Source organism: Dipodomys merriami, unplaced genomic scaffold (assembly GCF_024711535.1).
Source record: "Dipodomys merriami isolate MVZ:Mamm:240054 unplaced genomic scaffold, mDipMer1.0.p SCAF_12, whole genome shotgun sequence".
NCBI classification, from domain to species: Eukaryota; Metazoa; Chordata; class Mammalia; order Rodentia; family Heteromyidae; genus Dipodomys; species Dipodomys merriami.
Window position 1 is genome coordinate 1,714,259 of NW_027202493.1, and position 17,405 is coordinate 1,731,663.

A 17,405-nucleotide genomic window follows, 5' to 3' on the forward strand; every position below is an offset into this window, starting at 1 on the left:
CAGTAAGGTGGTCTTCCCAATACACTGTGGAGCCTTCATTTGAGTTGGATGAGCTTCAGCCTCAGGGAAGGTGTTTTTTATTAGAAAACACCAATTTGTTCTCTTTTTTTTTTTTTTTGTCGGTTGTGGGGCCTGAACTCTAGGCCTGGGCGCTGCCCTTCAACTCCTCAGCTCAAGGCTAATGCTCTACCATTTGAGCCACAGCGCCACTTCTGGCTTTTTTTGCTTATGTGGTGCTGAGGAATCAAAACCAGGGCCTCATGCATGCAAGGCAAGCGCTCTACCACTGAGCCACCTTCCCAGCCCCCTATTTGTTCTTTTAATGAACAATGTCCTTTAATGAATCTCATCTATAAAGGCTCCTGCAGAGCCACACTGGTTAACTTGAGCAATTCCCTACCTTTGTCACTGGGTCAAATGTGTGTGCTCCCTGGGACGGAGTGAGGCTCATATTCAGGACTCCTCTAGGCATCTGACTGGTGACAATCACTCCCTCTATGGTCTTCCCCATGGTCTGTTTGGGTCCCACTGTTATTTCAAAACGTCCAAGTGAACTGCTGTCCCGGAAACTGATATTATGTTTGACATACACTGGGATTGCAACCAGACTGGAAAGAGAGACAAAGAGGGAAAAAGCTATTTCATTAATGTACTGCAAAGTGATATTTTGACATTTTGTGTGTGTGTGTGTGTGTGTGTGTGTGTGTGTGTGATATTTTGACATTTTGTGTGTGTGTGTGTGTGTGTGTGTGTGTGTGTGTGTGTGTGCACGCACCAGTCCTGAGCTTCTTCTGCTAAAGGCTAGCACTCTACCACTGGAGACACAGCTCTATTTCTTGCTGTTTTAGTAGTTTAGTGGAGATAAGAGTCTCATGGACTTTTCTGCTGGGGCTAGCTTTGAACCATGCTCCTCAGATCTCTGCCTCACAAGTAGTTGACATTTTGCTTTTTGTGTGTTTGTATGACTATTGTGGTGTGTGTGGTGGAGGGAGTGGGAGGAACGGCTTGGGACTTGATCTCAGGGCCTGGGCAGTCTCTGAACTTTTGTGTGTGTGATTGTGCCAGTCCTGGGGCTTGAACTCACAGCCTGGGTATTGTCACTGAGCTTTTGTGCTCAAGGCTCTTCTACTTAAGCCATACTTCCACTTATGGCTTACTTGTTGCTTAATTGGAGATCAGAATCTCCTGCCCAGGGTGGCTTCAAACTGTGATCCTCGGATCTCAGCCTCATGAGATTTGATGTTTGAGTTACTGGTGGCTAGCTGTCCCTCAGCTTTTTTGCTCAGGCTGGTACTCTACCATTTGAGCCTCAGCTCCACTTTTGGATTTTTGCTGGTTAATTGGAGATAAGAGTCTCACAGTCTTTCCTGCTCAGGCTGGCTTAGAATTGCAATCCTCAGATTTAAGCCTCCTGAGTAGCATTAGAGGCATGAACCCCTGGGCCCAACTACATTTTGCTTTTTTTGTCCAATTGGCAGCTTTTCTTCCCTTACCCGTGTCCTGTTTGCCTTCAAAAATAAACACAGGGGCTGGGAAAGTGGCTCAGTGGTAGAGCGCTCGCCTTGCAAGCATGAGGCCCTGGGTTCGATTCCTCAGCACCACATAAGCAAAAAGAAAAAAGCCAGAAGTGGTGCTGCGGCTCAAGTGGTAGAACGCTAGCCTTGAGCTGAAGAGCTGAGGGACAGCGCCCAGGCCCAGAGTTCAGGCCCCATGACCGGACCCAAAAACAAAAACAAAAACAAAAACAAAAAAAACAAAAGGAATAATTAGTATTTTTCCTTTTTGAAAAGCAATGACCGTGTGTAGGACATAGCTTCAGATGACTCTGAATAATGTGAATAAGATCAAGAGGCCTAACTGAGCCTACCCAGAGAAAGCCACAATGTGCAATATAAAGAGCCACTGTACTTGTTTATGGCATATGATCAATCATTTACACATAATAACACACCTTAGGGAGATTTCATAATTTTTGGTGTGTGTGTGTGTGTGTGTGTGTGTGTGTGTGTGTGTGTGTGTGTGTGTGTGTGTGTGTGTGTGTGTGTGTGTGTGTGTGTGTGTGTGTGTGTGTGTGTGTGTGTGTGTGTGTGTGTGTGTGTGTGTGTGTGTGTGTGTGTATAATTGGAGATAAGAGTCTCACTGACTTTCCTGCCTGGGCTGGCTTTGAACTGCAATTTCCAAATTTCAGACTAGAATTGCAGGCCCTCAGCTCTTTTGTAACTTCTTGAGAGTAGTTTCATTTGGCCTCAACTGACAGCTAGGCTGTCATGATTTGATGAAACAGGAAATCCTAACCACAGTTTCTAACATTAAGTACTTCCTTTGCACCAGTGATTATACTAAATGCTTTCTATCCATTTACTCCTTAGCTTATTTAAATCCACCAAGTAACTATATGACACAGAAACTGAAGCTACATGCTGTTTCCTAATGCGAAATAGGTACTGAGGGATGGACAGTATTTATGCCTTGTCCCTACACTTAAATGAGAGCAAGTTGGCCCAAGGTTACAAACTGTAAGAGTTCCAGGCAGGGTTGAGTCCAGGAAATCTGAACCAGCACTTATTCCCTAAGTCATTGATTCCAAACTGCTCTGAGGTCTTTTGAATCACTTCGATGCACTCACCTCCTAACCTTCTACCATGCACCACTGTTTCCAAAAGTCTTTACACTCCAAATAAATAGAACATCCAAGACCAAAAGTCACTGCACTGATGTTTTTCATAGCATAATTAAACACTTTTTCAGGTCAGAAGATTAAATAAAGGTACGCTCAGATTCTGATTTGAAAGGGAAAATGTTATTTAGATAAGATGTGTAACAACAAAAATAAATGCACAAACCAGGTACGGTATATACCTATTATCCTAGTACCGAGGAGGCTGAGATAGGAGGATCACAAGTTCCAGGCCAGCCAAGGATATACAGAAAGATACTATCTCACAAAACAACAGTAGCCAAAATGGTGACAAAAGCCTGTAATCGAATCTACTTGGGAAGTGGATGTTAGAGGATTTACATGCAAGGTTAGACTAGTTAGCAAACGTTCTATCTAAAACTCAACTAAAAGTAAAAGGACTAGAGGCACAGCGCAAATGAGTGCCTACCTTTACAAATCCTGAGTTCAATCTCCAGAACTACACAGCACAATAACAACATCAGTAATCTTTTTCTTTGGCAGGAGGGTTTCAGTACTGGGGCTTGAACTCAGGGCTTGGGTGCTGTTATTTAGCTTTCTTGTTAAGGCTGGTGCTCTACTACTTGAACCACAGCTCCACTTCAGGAGTTAATTGGTGATTAACTGGAGATAAGAGTCTCTCAGATTTTGCTGCTTCAAACCTTGATCCTCAGATCTCAGCCTTCTGAGTAGCTAGGATTATAGACATGAGTCACAATCATAATGAGCCCTTTCTTTGTGTTAAACATTATTTAAGTTCTTAGTCTTCATGAGGTACTTTTTTAAAAAAATTATTATTTTCAGGTAAGAAAGCAGACACAGGGTAGGGAAGAATTCACCAGAAGTGACACAATGACAAATCAGAGAAGCTGGAACTTGAACCCAGGTTAAATCTAGAGCCCAAGTTCTTAATTGTAACAGACATCATGTTCTCACACAGAAACAGGTTCCATTCCTAGTGACAGGACCGCTTACTTCTGCGCACTGACGTGGTAGGAGAGCAGACGGAAGTTCCCATCAGGAGGGATAAAGGAGAGGATTCGTTCGGATTCCCAGCGCTTGAAACGAACACAAGGATGGAAGCTGACATCGTCCAGCAGCCTGGGATTCTGCAGCACCAGGCAAGGAAGAGCAAGACTCCAGATCAGATATCCAGTTTCTTTTGAAGTGTTTCTGCCACTGTTCTTGTTGAGACACTGAGCCAGACAGCTCTGTGCTGCCCTAAGTACTTCTTCTCCATGCCCACCACCTCAGAAGCACCCACATCCATCCCAAGGGCTCACGTTCCAACCCAGACCTTACCATGAAGGAAAGGGTGAGGTCTGGCATTCCTGTCAGCTTGACACAAGCATCGATTACACCCTGGATCTCAGCAGCCACTGTGGAGCCTGAGGCAGGAATAAGACTAATGAAGGTTTACTGTAACATAATATTAGTGAAACCATGGGATCCTATCAAAATGCCATGTGAAAAATGAGAAAAAATATTTGGCTGATTGTAATTTTGTGGGAAACTTTGTGATTACTTGAGAATTACATTTGTTTGAATTAGAAAAAAATAAGACAACATCTAAGACCTCTAAAGATTTATTTCCTTTCCTCCTCCATTTCCTTTCTCTTCCCTCTCTTTTTTCCTCTTTTCTAGCCATCTAGCTCATGAGCTAGATCTATACTTCTTCCAGACATTTACTAACTGCACATCCAAAGACACTCTGATGAAGTAAAGGATACAAAAGGATGAATGGGATAGTTCTTAAAGCAGAATCTTTGGGCCAAAAACAATTTCCCACGAGAACTTCCCCCTCTATGGTTCCCAGTGAACACTGTTCTAATTACAGGAGTCTTTTTGCAGCCCTTGTGACTCCTAGCCATTTCTTGCTGCTCTCTTCTTCTTCTTCTTCTTCTTTTTTATTTTTTTGGGGGGGGTCCGGTTGTGGGTCCTAAACTCTGGGCCTGGGCGCTGTCCCTCAGCTCTTCAGCTCAAGGCTAGCACTCTACCACTTGAGCCACAGTGCCACTTCTGGCTTTTTTTCTTTTTGCTTATGTGGTGCTGAGTCTTTAAGCATGTCCACATCCCAGAGTTCCCTTTTGTCCCTATGATATTACAAAATTCTTTTCAATCTTCATATAAATGTAATAGCACAGGTTATAATTACAGACATTTAACAGTTTTCCTCAATATTGTGGGATTCTTTTATGTCATTGGTTAAATCCATAATTCATTCTTTCACTACTGTATAATATTCTGGTGGATAACCACATCAAAATTTATGTCCTTTTTATTGTTAATGTGTTTTTGCATTATTTCCCAGTATGACATATGAGAGGTTACTATGTCACTTTAGCTTGAAATCCTCAAGGCTTAGTTTTCTCTTTTTATGCTTATCAGTCTTTATTTCTCAACAACATTTTGGGAAACACTCATTAGAGTGGTTGCTCCAAAATCCATGCAGTCTCAAATCCTTCTGCTCACTCTGCTGATAAATCAAGCACAGTTGCTTCTGCATGCTGTGCTCAGATCAGCAGGACACTTTTTATCTGTTCCACCTTTCCTACTCTTCTGTCTGCATAACTAGACTAGCTTCAGATGTAGCTGTTATAGTAGCCGCCTCATTTTTCTTTATCACCAAATACCCACCATCGCCACTGTGCTGCAGCAACCCAATGAATTTACAATAAGCATGTATTGGATAGGTAAGTTCATCAATGTGAAAAGAAATTGCTGCAAATTGCTCAGCTCTTGGACTTATAACAGCAGTAGGAGTATGACACAGACATGTGTGTCATAACACCAATTCTACAACCATCACCACAGACAGTGCCTGCTGAGGAGTCACTCACTCAAAAGCACTGATCCTAGGGGAGGAGTTCTGATACTAGCAGTATCCTGGGAAGGGGTCTCTTTCTATTTGCATACCTGTGGAAGATCTTTGAAGCACCTACCTGATTTATCAATGATGGCATCGATCTCTTCAATCACATCGAAGTAGGCCTCGTTGTTGGTGTATTTCACCCCAGTCCGTCGCCAAGGCACCACGGACAGCTGCCCAGTTGGAAGCTGGTCACCTACATTGGTACTTCCTGAGACAATTGATATTGGTACTTTTAGAATCAAATTGATACTCTTGTGCCAGTTTGACTCTAATATAACCAGAGAACACTTCCCTAGAAGTTTCTCTTCCCTCTGTGTTCATACACCATCAAACAGCAGACAAGTACTTCACAACTTCTTTATAGGGTAACACTCCATTGTCACCACTGCTCTGTTGCTCCAGCAGAATAAAGGTTTTTTTTTTTAAAAAACCAGCTACCTGTGAAACAGATATCATATTTTGTTTTTCAAAGTAACATGAACTGAAGTATCTCAAATTCCACAATAGCTTGCAGCTTTAATAATGTATTGGCTTTCCACAGAGTTGGTAATCTACATATTGTTATAAAATTTTCATGGCTAAAAAGAGCATTCTTGTTTGAGGTAGGTTCTTAAAATATATTAATGGTAGGTATTAAAATGTACATGTCAACTTTCTCTGTCCCACACTAATACTGAAACTTAGGAAAAGAATATAAATCAGAGCCTTCCCTGTTCTTAAGAACTGTATATCCATTCATTGACCTGCTTTTTTCCAACACATTTACATACAGTTATCAAAAACTATTTTTTTACTACTAAGATTTTAAACTGAAATAATAAGTATAATTTAAATTCCATTTCCTTCTTCGATTACCTGGATCTTTTTTTCTAAAGAAAGAAACAGCAAATTCATAGATATTCAGCATGTTTATAAAACATTTTTATTTTATTTTTTCCAAAGGGTCCTCAAATACTTCCACCTCTAAGTAGGATACTAAGGCTTAAATAACTTCACAATATCCAAAATACCCAAAAAGCTTTTAAGGCTTGAAATGAACTATGAATAGTGCAAACAGACCAAATCTGTTACTGAGCTAATACCATATACTTTTTTTTTTTTTTTTTTTTTTTTTTTGTCAGTCATGGGCCTGAACTCTGGGCCTGGGCGCTGTCCCTCAGCTCTTCAGCTCAAGGCTAGCGCTCGACCACTTAAGATACAGCACCACTTCCAGCTTTTTCTGCTTATGTGGTACTGAGAACTTGAACCCAGGGCTTCATGCATGCAAGGCAAGCACTCTATCACTGAGCCACCTTCCCAGCCCCCTATATACTTTTTTAATGATCAAAACTTCACAATATAGCCTGTATCTGGCAGGACACATTTTCTGTTGCTCTGTTCTTAAATTTTTTATTTTGTTTTGGTTCTTCTAACATAGCTACTCTGTGAGCTTTTGCCTTATACACTATAAGAACTAAATATTCCTGGGCATTTCACAGGGCAAATCCTTCTAAAACCCTTGTATGTAATTTTTTTTCCAAAACGATCCTGGCTAGTCTTCAAGTTTATACCATTTTTTCCTTTCTCTTTCCTTTTTCTTCCTTTCTTTTTTGGGGGACAGTGCTAGGGGTTGAACTCAGGTTCTTGCACTTGCTTAGCTGGGGCTCTACTACTTGAGTCACACCCCCCAGCCCTACTGTGCTTTAATTTCCAAACAAGTTCTCATGAGTTTTACTCGTGGCTGGCCTCAGACCACAATCCACCTATTAATGCCTCCTGTGTAGCTGGAATTACAGTGTATACCATCATGCCCACCTTGTTAAGATGTGGTCTCACTAGTTTTTTGCTTGGGCAGGCCTCAAACTGTGATCTTTATAATATCTGCTTTCCAGGTAGCTGGAATTACTGGCATGTGCCTCCATGCCCAACCTCTTTATACTTTTGGAAGTATATTTTTCAATTCATCAAATTCAATGAAACTTTAATTTACATATCAAACAAGACCCCAAAGTAAAACCTTAACAAAGCACAAAGATTACATTGACTAAGTCACTTAAAGTGTGGCAAGTGACAATTGTGAGAACCTATCTTTATATATTAAAAATACATAGACTCCTACACCTTGTCATGTGTATTTCTGTGATAGCTTTGTATCAGTACAAATTGGTAACTTTTCTAAGGGTCAATTTGGCTCAGTACATGAAAATTCCCTATAATATACGTGTATCTTGGTCTAATACTTCCATTTCCAGTATACAAACATTAATCCTTTGTCATTTAAAAGGAAAACAATCATGAACATCAGAAAAAGGACTAAGTAAACAACTTAGAGGACAGGTTAAGTTTAAATATTTGCATATACATATATACATACACACACACACACACACACACACACACACACACACACACAGAGGATTTGTTACTTAAAATTTTTTTGTCCATCTATTATTTATCTGTGTAGAAAAGATAAAACACATGCCTTTAATCCCAGGCCTGGGGTGTGGGTGAGTAGACAGCAGGATCTGGAGTTCAAGTAGGAAGTCTCAAAAAGAATTTTTTAAAAGAAAAGATATGGTCATATGTACATAGCTTTTGAGCTTTTTGCTCATCTGATAAAATTATCTGAGACATATCCTAATTATGGCAAATGAGGGAAACCATGGGGAAAAAAAACAAGAGAAAAAGAATGAACTGTATGGAGGATCTAATGAGAGCCTCTTTTTTTCCAAAAGTTGGAGTCCATGTTAATATGCTTCATTATTATATATAGTCTTTTGCACTAAGTGTTTGGCTTTTGTGATCTTGAGATCCCTGTTTAGAATATCTTCTACATATTCTAGTTCTTACAGATGAGGGAGATCATGTGACCTGCTTTTCTTTGGGTCTGCCTTACTTCACTCAATATAATTTTTTCCAAGTTTTTCCATTTCTTATGAATGGAACAACGCTATTCTTTCTGATGGAAGCACAGAATTCCATTGTGTATATGTACCACATTTTCTTCATCCATTCATCTACCAAGGGGCATTTGGGTTGGTTCCAGATCTCAGCTATTGTAAATAATGCTGCAATGAACATCGTTGTACTGGTGGATTTAGTGTGGCCTTGTTTGTGGACATTTGGGTAGATTTCCAGACATGGGATTGCTGGGTCATAGGGGAGTTCTATGTGTAGTTTTAAGACGATGCTAAGCGAAACAAACCCCAAGATATGGACACAAGTAGTTCTTCTTTGTTGTTGTTTTTAATGTACTATGAGATTGTTTTGTTTCCTTTGTATGTTCTTGCCCCTATGGTATATCTCCTGTTATCACTGTACTTGATATTGGCACCCTGCATCTTGTATATTCATTTGTTCAATGCTGAAACAAAGACACAGGATGACCCATTGCAACAATGATACCCACAAGACAGTACATTGGAAATGAAGTTTACAACTTCGGGAGTGGGGGGGAGGAGTGAGGGAGGGAGGGAAGGGAAGGGATAGGGGGAGAACAAAGGAGAGAGGAACAATTCTCGACAAGAAATGTACTCATTACCTTACTCATGTAACTGTAACCCCTCTGTACAGCATCTTTACAATAAAATAAAATAAAATTTTAAAAAAGAAGAGATAAGAACTATATACTAAAAAAATGTTAAAAGTAGAGTGGGGCTGGATGCTTACACCTGTAAGCCTACCTACTCAGGAGGCTGAGATCTGAGGATCACAGTTCAAAGCCAGCCCAAACAGGAAAGTCCAGAAGACTCTTATCTCCAATTAACCACCAAAAAGCTGGAAGTGGGGTTGTGGCTCAAGAAGTACAGTGCTAGCCTTGAGCAACAAAAGCTTAGGAACAATGTCCAGGACCTGAGTTCAAGCCCCAGGATTGACAAGCGTGCACATGCACACACACACACGTGTGCACACACACACACAAAGCATATTGAATATTAAAGTGTTTTCATATTATTTGAGCTTTTCTGTTTCTGAAGCTTTTATAATAATATTTTTCTTCTGTGATCAAACTCCCACTACTACAAATATTATTATTACTATTGTAGTGGCAGGGATTAAAGCCCTTGTACATACCAAGTTAGTAAGTACTCTACCACTGAGCTATACCCTAAGATCATGAATACCTCTTTTTGTCACTGAAATAAAAGTACCATCTATATAAAACAACATTATTTCAGATTAGATCATGAAGAAATAGTGAAGCACTTGAATACTTAAAATTCTAGAAGATTCCAAACAATGTACACACTCCAGTAGCTATATTCAGGGTGGTAGCAGCTCTTTGTCATTGTTCTCCCCACCATACCTGTTATCGTGTTGACCACTGTTCGAAGGATAGTGGGAGGCTTTATCAGTTCTTTGAGGATATTTGACTCAGTAGCCAAGGGAAACCCATTGTCAAGCATCTCTTCCAATACCTCATAAACCACAACCACATTGTCTTTGATCACTGGCTCTGAACAGACTCCAAAATAGTCCTGGTGAAAATATAATACACACATTAATCACTCAGAGATGATTGTAAAAAAAAAAAAGAGTATTCCTAAGGATCTGTCTGCCTACCATGTTTAGCTGGTGTTTTGGGGACATTCTTCCTCAATGAGGAGACTGGGCAGAGCCATATTTCCCCGAAGCAGCTTAGCTTGGTAAAGAGAGCTTGGACTGGTTTATAGTACTAGAACCATTAGATACTTTCTCTAGGAAGTCAACTCGTAAAGGCAGTTGCCTCTACATGATAATATATAGAGAATAGAAGGCTGAATCTGGATCAACAATTTGAAAAAAAATTTTCAAAATCATAGTACTTCATATGACAGAATTGTATATGAAAATCTTTTTAATCCCTCTTGTGTTATTTCTCAATATTCACACATTAAATAAGAGATAAAGAAGGAAGAGATGAAATGAGGGTTGGCCGGTACAGCAGAAAATCTCTTTGGACCATCTCTAATGGTAGAATTCAACAAATTCTTTGTCCTTCAATTTAGAAGACCATGCTTACATGGTCAGAATTATAATCTTAATTGTCACTCAGTAGGTTAAGTCATGTTAAATAATTTGGGTCTTGACTGATTTAGTGTATGATCAGGATGACATCAGGCTGACATACTGGGGTGTTTTAAGAATAAGTATGGTTGGGCTGGGAAGTTGGCTCAGTGGTAGAGCGCTTGCCTTGCATGCCTGAGGCCCTGGGTTCGATTCCTCAGCACCACATAAGCAAAAAGGAAAAAAGTGGTGCTGTGGCTCAAGTGGTAGGGCACTAGCCTTGAGCTGAAGAGCTGAGGGACAGTGCTCAGACCCAGAGTTCAGGCCCCACAACCGGACCAAAAAAAAAAAAAAGAATAAGTATGGTTAAGTGGGGGATTTGGGGAGGGAAGGGATAGTAGGAGAAAAAACAACAAGCAATGTACTCATTACCTTACTCACATAAACCCCTGTACAGCATCTTTACAATAAAATGTTTTTTTTTTTAAGAATAAGTATGGTTGGTTAAACTGGATACCTATGGCTCATGCCTGTAATTCTAGATACTCAAGAGGCAGAGATCTGAGGACAGCAGTTCGAAGCTGTCTCAGCCAGAAAAGTCTATGAGACTCTTATCTCCAATTAACTACAAAAAAGCCAAAATTGGAGCTGTGGCTCAAAGTGGTAAAGCATGAGCCCCAGGACCAACACCAAAAGAACAACAACAACAAAAGAACAACAACAACAAAAAATATAATTGGTTAAATAACAATGTATGAAAGTATCTATACACTAGAGCAATGTATGAAGACCATAAGGATTAAAGAAAAGCTTGTAGTTGGCCAATGTAACATTTTAGCAACGTCAATCTGACTTTTACAGAACCTCTGAGACAGTTGTGCAGCCCTTCTGAGATTCAGTGAGAGCTCTGATTATTAGAAGTCATTTCTTTAGCTAAGCTGAAATCTTCCGCCTAGCTCTACCCCACAGAGCCAGTTTATACAGCAGTCCTGCCATTCTTTGAAGACAAAAACTCAGGACCAAACTCCAGATCCATGTGTACTGTGGTATGGTTTTCAGATCGTTTCACCACTTGCCAGTTCTTTGACATCTCAGATTGTAAAGACAGTACTAGATGCAGTCTAAATTACACTCAGTAATGCTAGGTACCAGTAAAATTCCAATACCCATGGCACTGAGGAGTCAGGAATGTATTTCTAAGGCAAAAAAGGAAGACTAACAGTGTATGTATCATAGTTCCTTCCCCAGAACAATTTTATTTAGATAATAAAACACTTAGCTTGGGTTTTATAAACCTGGTAAGGAGATGGCAAGGGCTTGCAATATGACAGTGCTGAGCAAAAGCACATGTGAACCCTTCCACCACCCTGTAAGCACCAGGACAGAATATTCAGACATGTCCATGTGGTTTTGTTTTTGTTGTTTTGGGTTTTTGTGCCAGTATTGGGGTTTGAACTAAGAACCTAGACATTGTCTCCTTTAGTTTTTTCATTCAAGTTTGGTACTCTACTACTTGAGCCACAGTTCCATTTATGGTTTTTGGTGGTTAATTGGAAGTTGGAGTCTTATGGACATTTCTGCTGGGGCTGTCTCTAAACCTCAATCCTCAGATCTCAGCCTCCTGAGTAGCTAGAATTAATGGAAGAACCACTGGCATGCAGGCAGGACACGCCAACTTTCAACAACTACTTCAAAAACGACTAGCTCTGAAGTCCTGGAATGCAAAACTAGCAACTTTACCTTTGTTTTTCCATCTTCCTTTGTGGTTTGAAATAGATGAAACAGCCTGTTTTTTCACTTCCTACCTTTTAATAATGTACATGGTATTGGCATGGCACTATGAAGCAGCTGTGGAACTTCTCTGATGGGACTGTAACCACAGAAGGGGTAAATACGTGAGGACCTCATAACAGGGTTCAGGAGGAATTTACTCCTAGATTTTCCCCAGAGTGAGGCTTTCCTGTATGTATGCCACATCAAAACTGGAATCCCAGAAAACCACTACCATCAGTGTTTATTCAGGGAAAAAAAACTTTGAAAACAATTTTAATTCTCTTGGGGATGAAAGCAGCTGCAGTCATGTGATGCAGATGTGAGTGCAAATGAAAGAACTCATTGAGTTGCTTTTGAGCACAAGCCTAGGTCCTTATCTCATTGTGCTAATTGCAGACATCACTCACACTGATGCAGAGGTTACAGATGGTGAGTGTCAGGGAAAGGACTCTACTGTCTGAACCCAGAATCTGGCGTGTTAAGCAGTGCTCATCTCCTGGAATAGCTCATCTCCCCATTACTCTGCTTGTTCAAGATCTGAAGATCAAAAATGAAAACAGTACCTTGCAAAAGGTGTCACAAATTCTTCAGAAACTTATTTCCCAATCCTATGTTTGCAACAGAGCTCATCTTCAGCCCTTACCCAAGCCCAAGGCAAACCATGGACTCACAAATAACCCCCACAGGGAGACTTAACACTAGGCATTACTTAATGTTTACTGCTTTTCCCTTCCTTTTCTTTTATTTTTGGCAGTACTAGAGTTTATTATTTTAGGAAACTTCACACACTTAACACGTTTGATCTAATTAAAGCAATGTAGCTAACAATGGCTAGCATTAAGTCCACCAGATTATTTTTAGCAGTTCTGAGATTTGAACTCGGGACTTCACAATTGCTAGGAAAATACACTACCACTTGAACCATACCCTTAGCCTTTTTCTTGCTTTATTTTTCAGCTAGGGTCTTAAGATTTTTCCCTCCAGGGGCCAGCCTCAGACCAAAATCTTCTTACATATGACCTCCCATGCAGCTGCCACTGAGCCCACCTTATTGACTAAGATAGGGTCTTGCTAATTTTTTGCTGGGAAGGCCTCCATCAATGATCCTTCTTATCTCCAGCTCTTGAGTAGCTGGAATTGTAGTTGTGAGCCACCATACCAGGCTCAATTTGTCATTTTGGATGTAGCCAATTCAGCAAACAGAATTAAAAATCTCATCAAATAGATGGAGAAAGCAAATAACATTTGTATTTAAAATTCTAAAAATTTTCTTATCTTAAAAAAAAATTTCTGTGCCGGACACTGGTGGCTCATGCCTGTAATCCTAGCTACTCAGGGAGCTGAGATCTGAGGATCGCAGTTCAAAGCCAGCCCAGGCAGGAAAGTCCAAGAGACTCTTATCTCCAATAAACCACCAGAAAACTGGGAGTGGCACTGTGGCTCAAGTGGTAGAGCACTAGCCTTGAGCCAAAGAACTAAGGGACAGTGCCCAGGCCCAGAGTTTAAGTCCCACGACCAGGAAAAAAAAAAAATGCTGGTGCCTCATGCCTGTAATCCTAGCTACTCAGGAGGCTGAGATCTGAGAATCATGGTTCCGGCCCAAGCAAGGTAGTCCATGTGACTCTTAATGTTCAATTAACCACCAACAAGCTGAAAGTGGAGCTGTGTGGATCCAGTAGTAGATCCCTGAGCAGAAAAGCCAAGGGATAGCACCTAGGCTCTGAGATAAAGACTAAGGACACACACACACACACACACAAACACACACACACATTTCTTAACACTAACAGACATAGGACTATATATACATTTTACAGGTTACATAAACTTTTCCATATTCACAAACCTGGAATGTGTCCACTACTCGGTGAAGGAACTCAATGACAAACAGAGGTGGGACCTCTGTCTGGATCACAGCCACAAAGAAGATCTTGTGGCGGTAAACACTTAGGAGATAGTGATGAGGGGTAGGGATGACTGGAGGCACATTTTCTGCCTCAGTAGCTCTCTCCTGTGCCTCAAAAAAGTAATCACAAACAGAACGGCTGACCACACTTTTCCAATGTTTCTCCAAGAAAATGTCTCCAGAGGAGTTGATCAAGAAAAGACTATGAATCATGGCGGAGATTATGGATGGGAGATGGAAGTCTTTTTAGTCAGAAAGCCTTTGGACTCTTAAAAGTCTTCAACCCTAAAAACAAAAGAAGTTTCATTCAGTTCTATTTAAACAAAACACCTTCCTCATCTTTCCCAGTGGTCCAAGATTGCACATTTTTCAAAATTAGGCTTAAGTGTTTCTGTATTATATAAGCTTGAAGAATCCTTCTCATGATTCTTATTATTTATTTTTGTGCTGGGTCCTGGGACCTGAACTCAGGGTCTGTCCTTTAAGTTTTTGCCCTTAAGGTTAGTGTTCTGCCTCTTGAACTACAGCTCTATGTCCAGCTTTTTGATGGCTAGTTGTACACAGAGTCTCCCATATTTTCTTCAAACAATGATCTTCACATCTCAGCCTCCTAAGAATCCTCCTAAGGATTACAGGTATGAGCTACAGGTGCTGGGCCTTCCTAAGAATTGCCACGATAATTAACAGCCATATCACTGTACTCAATTACCTTTTCTAGTGACTGAATTATATCCATTTGAAATACTGCTTCATGTTGGATTCCTGTTTTCAACTGAGAAAAGGGGACAGAGCCTCTGCCTCAGTTTTTGTTGCCTTACTGCTGCACAATATCTTCCTGCACACTGATAAGCTTTAAAGAAAACTGGTGACTTTGCAATCATTATTTTGGGCACAATTCACATATACCCAAGAAATGTGAGGCTTAATATAGTAGGGGCTGAGGAGGTGGAATTCAGTAGTAGAGACATGCTAATGACACCATGGGTCCCCAGAAAAGGAAAAAAAATAAACATGTTAGTCACTAGCTAACTGGGGCCAATGAGCATTTGCACTGCGGGTGGTTGAGAATGTGCTGTTAGATATACAACAGTGGACACCAGTAGTAGCTCACACCTGTAATCATAGATACTCAGAAGGGTGACATCTGAGGACTGTGGCTCAAAGCCAGCAGGAAAATCTTTGAGACTCTTATCTCCAATGAATGATAAAAAAAAAAAAAAAAAGCTAGAAATGGAGCCTGTGGCTCAAGTGGTAGAGTGCTAGCCTTGAGCAAAAAAGCTCAAGGCCCAAGCCCTGAATTCAAGCCCTAGGACCAGCATGCGCACACATGCACACGTGCACACGCACATGTGCGCACGTGCACACATACATGCACACACACACTCAAAGTAAGATATACAATAGATTTCTGAAGGTTTTAGGTAGTATAAGAATTTTAAATATCTCATCAATTAATCTAATACTGATTGTATTTTGTAATAATGTTTTAATATATTGAGTTAACTAAAATATACTAAAAATTAATCTGCTTAATATAGATACTAGAAAATGTAAAATTACGTATGTGGTGTGCTTTGTATCTCTAACGCCTATGGGATGGTAGGGTGCCATTGTGGTCTTGATTCAAGACCCCCTTCCTCTGAGCACTTGTTTGCACTAATCTCTTGCTGGGTGCCAAAAAAGAAAGGGGAGAGGGAACGGGGAGAGAGGAGGGGAGGAGAGAGGGGGGAAGAGAGGGAGAGAGGGAAAGTGGGAGAGAGGGAGGAAGGAAGGAAGGAAGGGAGGGAGGGAGGGAGGGAAGGAGGGAGGGAGGGAAAGTGGGAGGGAGGGAGGGAAGGAGGGAAGAAAAGAAGAAGAAAAAAATACCACCTCTGGAGGACCCCAGGTCTCTCAGGCTGCAGCGTCTCTAAGGGGCTAGCTGCCGGGACAAGGCAGCCAGGCTGAACGCTGGTGGACCTTTGGCAGAGGCCTGTTGCACCAAGCGTCCGGGGTGAGCTTAGTCACTGGAGCAGATCGCCAACAGGAGGGGAGGCTAGTGAGGCTGTGGAGGCGAGGCGGGCCACAGGGGGCTTATTTCTGCGCTGGTCCCAAGCGGTAGCATGCCAACCAATGATGGAGGCCCTTCGGGGAGCGGGTGGGCCGACAGTGGAAGATAGAAGGTGGGGATTTAAAACCAGCGCATGTCTCGAGGGTGAAAGGGACCGGGTACCAGGGCCTCGCCAGCTAGCACACATGCGTTGCCATGGCAGCAATGTTCCCTTCTTTCTCCGCCATCCGGTAGGAGAGGACCACCTCCTCGAGCCCACTACTCTATCCCTTACCTTCTCCCATTGCCAGCCGAAGCTCTGAGGATCCAGCCAGCGCCACCTCGTGACTCTGCCACGCCCCGCGCCCACGCCCTGACCCTCGCATTCCCCACCCCCGCCTCGGCCAGGGTCGCAGTTCCACTCACCCGCGGAGCTCCTCGCAGCGCCCAACGCTCAGCCGTGCAGAACGCTCCGCCCCCCGCGCTTACCGGACGCCGCTCGCACGCTGATTGGCTGGCAGCCCGCTGCGACCCAGCTCTGACGGCCTCTGATTGGGCATCGGGGATCCGTTTCTCTCCTCTGATTGGTCGCCGTTCGGAGCTGATCCCGTGGTAGGGCTCCAGCCTCGTATTGGCCCTTGTGCAGAGGCCGGTAAACCGGATTATTGCGGCTCGGTAGCTGAGAGACCCGATTAGAGGACAAGGGCGGTCTTCCGGCTCTCTGGGAGCCAGTCATCCAGTCACAAAGTACTCGGTCGGCCTCAGGACTGCCACCTGCGTAATTGCGGCTGCGCCTCCCTGGGGACGCCCAGGATATGCAATGGGAAGGAAAGGGCTTGTTCAAGAGCACGGTTTATTCAACAGCACCTCTTGCGTAAGCAATCGTTACATAGGTGCGTTTACAAAAAGACAGCCTTTTCATTTATGTGCATTGGTTAAGCCACACGTGCTTGGCTGCACAACCTCTCATCCAGAACTCTGGACCAAGATTCAGGAGACATCTTCCCACCCCACCTACACCACCACCTGCCTGTCCTTGACATAGCACTCACCTGTCAGGATCTCAGTTTCCACGTCTGAAAATGAAGGGGTTGGGCAAGTCTCTCTCCAAATTGCTTTGGAACTGTAGAAACTGATCCTATCTTAAGTGGTTCAAGTCACTATGATAAATAAAAAGCAAGGCATT

At 42.1% G+C, this 17,405-nt stretch overlaps 1 protein-coding gene across 3 annotated transcripts in view; it reads right to left on the reverse strand.

Moving 5' to 3' along the window:
• Ap3m2 (adaptor related protein complex 3 subunit mu 2) overlaps positions 1-16,722 on the reverse strand; it is a 19,246-nt gene extending 2,524 nt beyond the window's left edge. Inside the window, exons 1-7 of one of the 3 annotated variants that reach the window (XM_070016083.1) lie at positions 16,646-16,722; positions 14,134-14,478; positions 9,835-10,006; positions 5,620-5,757; positions 3,980-4,065; positions 3,653-3,786; positions 401-608 (exon numbers count right to left, since the gene is read on the reverse strand). In XM_070016083.1, the coding sequence (XP_069872184.1) occupies positions 401-608; positions 3,653-3,786; positions 3,980-4,065; positions 5,620-5,757; positions 9,835-10,006; positions 14,134-14,406 (1,011 nt within the window). In that variant the 5' untranslated portion in view covers positions 14,407-14,478; positions 16,646-16,722. Of the gene's footprint in view, positions 1-400; positions 609-3,652; positions 3,787-3,979; positions 4,066-5,619; positions 5,758-9,834; positions 10,007-14,133; positions 14,479-16,062; positions 16,461-16,514; positions 16,602-16,645 lie in introns of those variants that run through there. The other 2 variants (XM_070016082.1, XM_070016084.1) reach the window with 2 other exon arrangements.
• Positions 16,723-17,405: the final 683 nt, after the last annotated feature.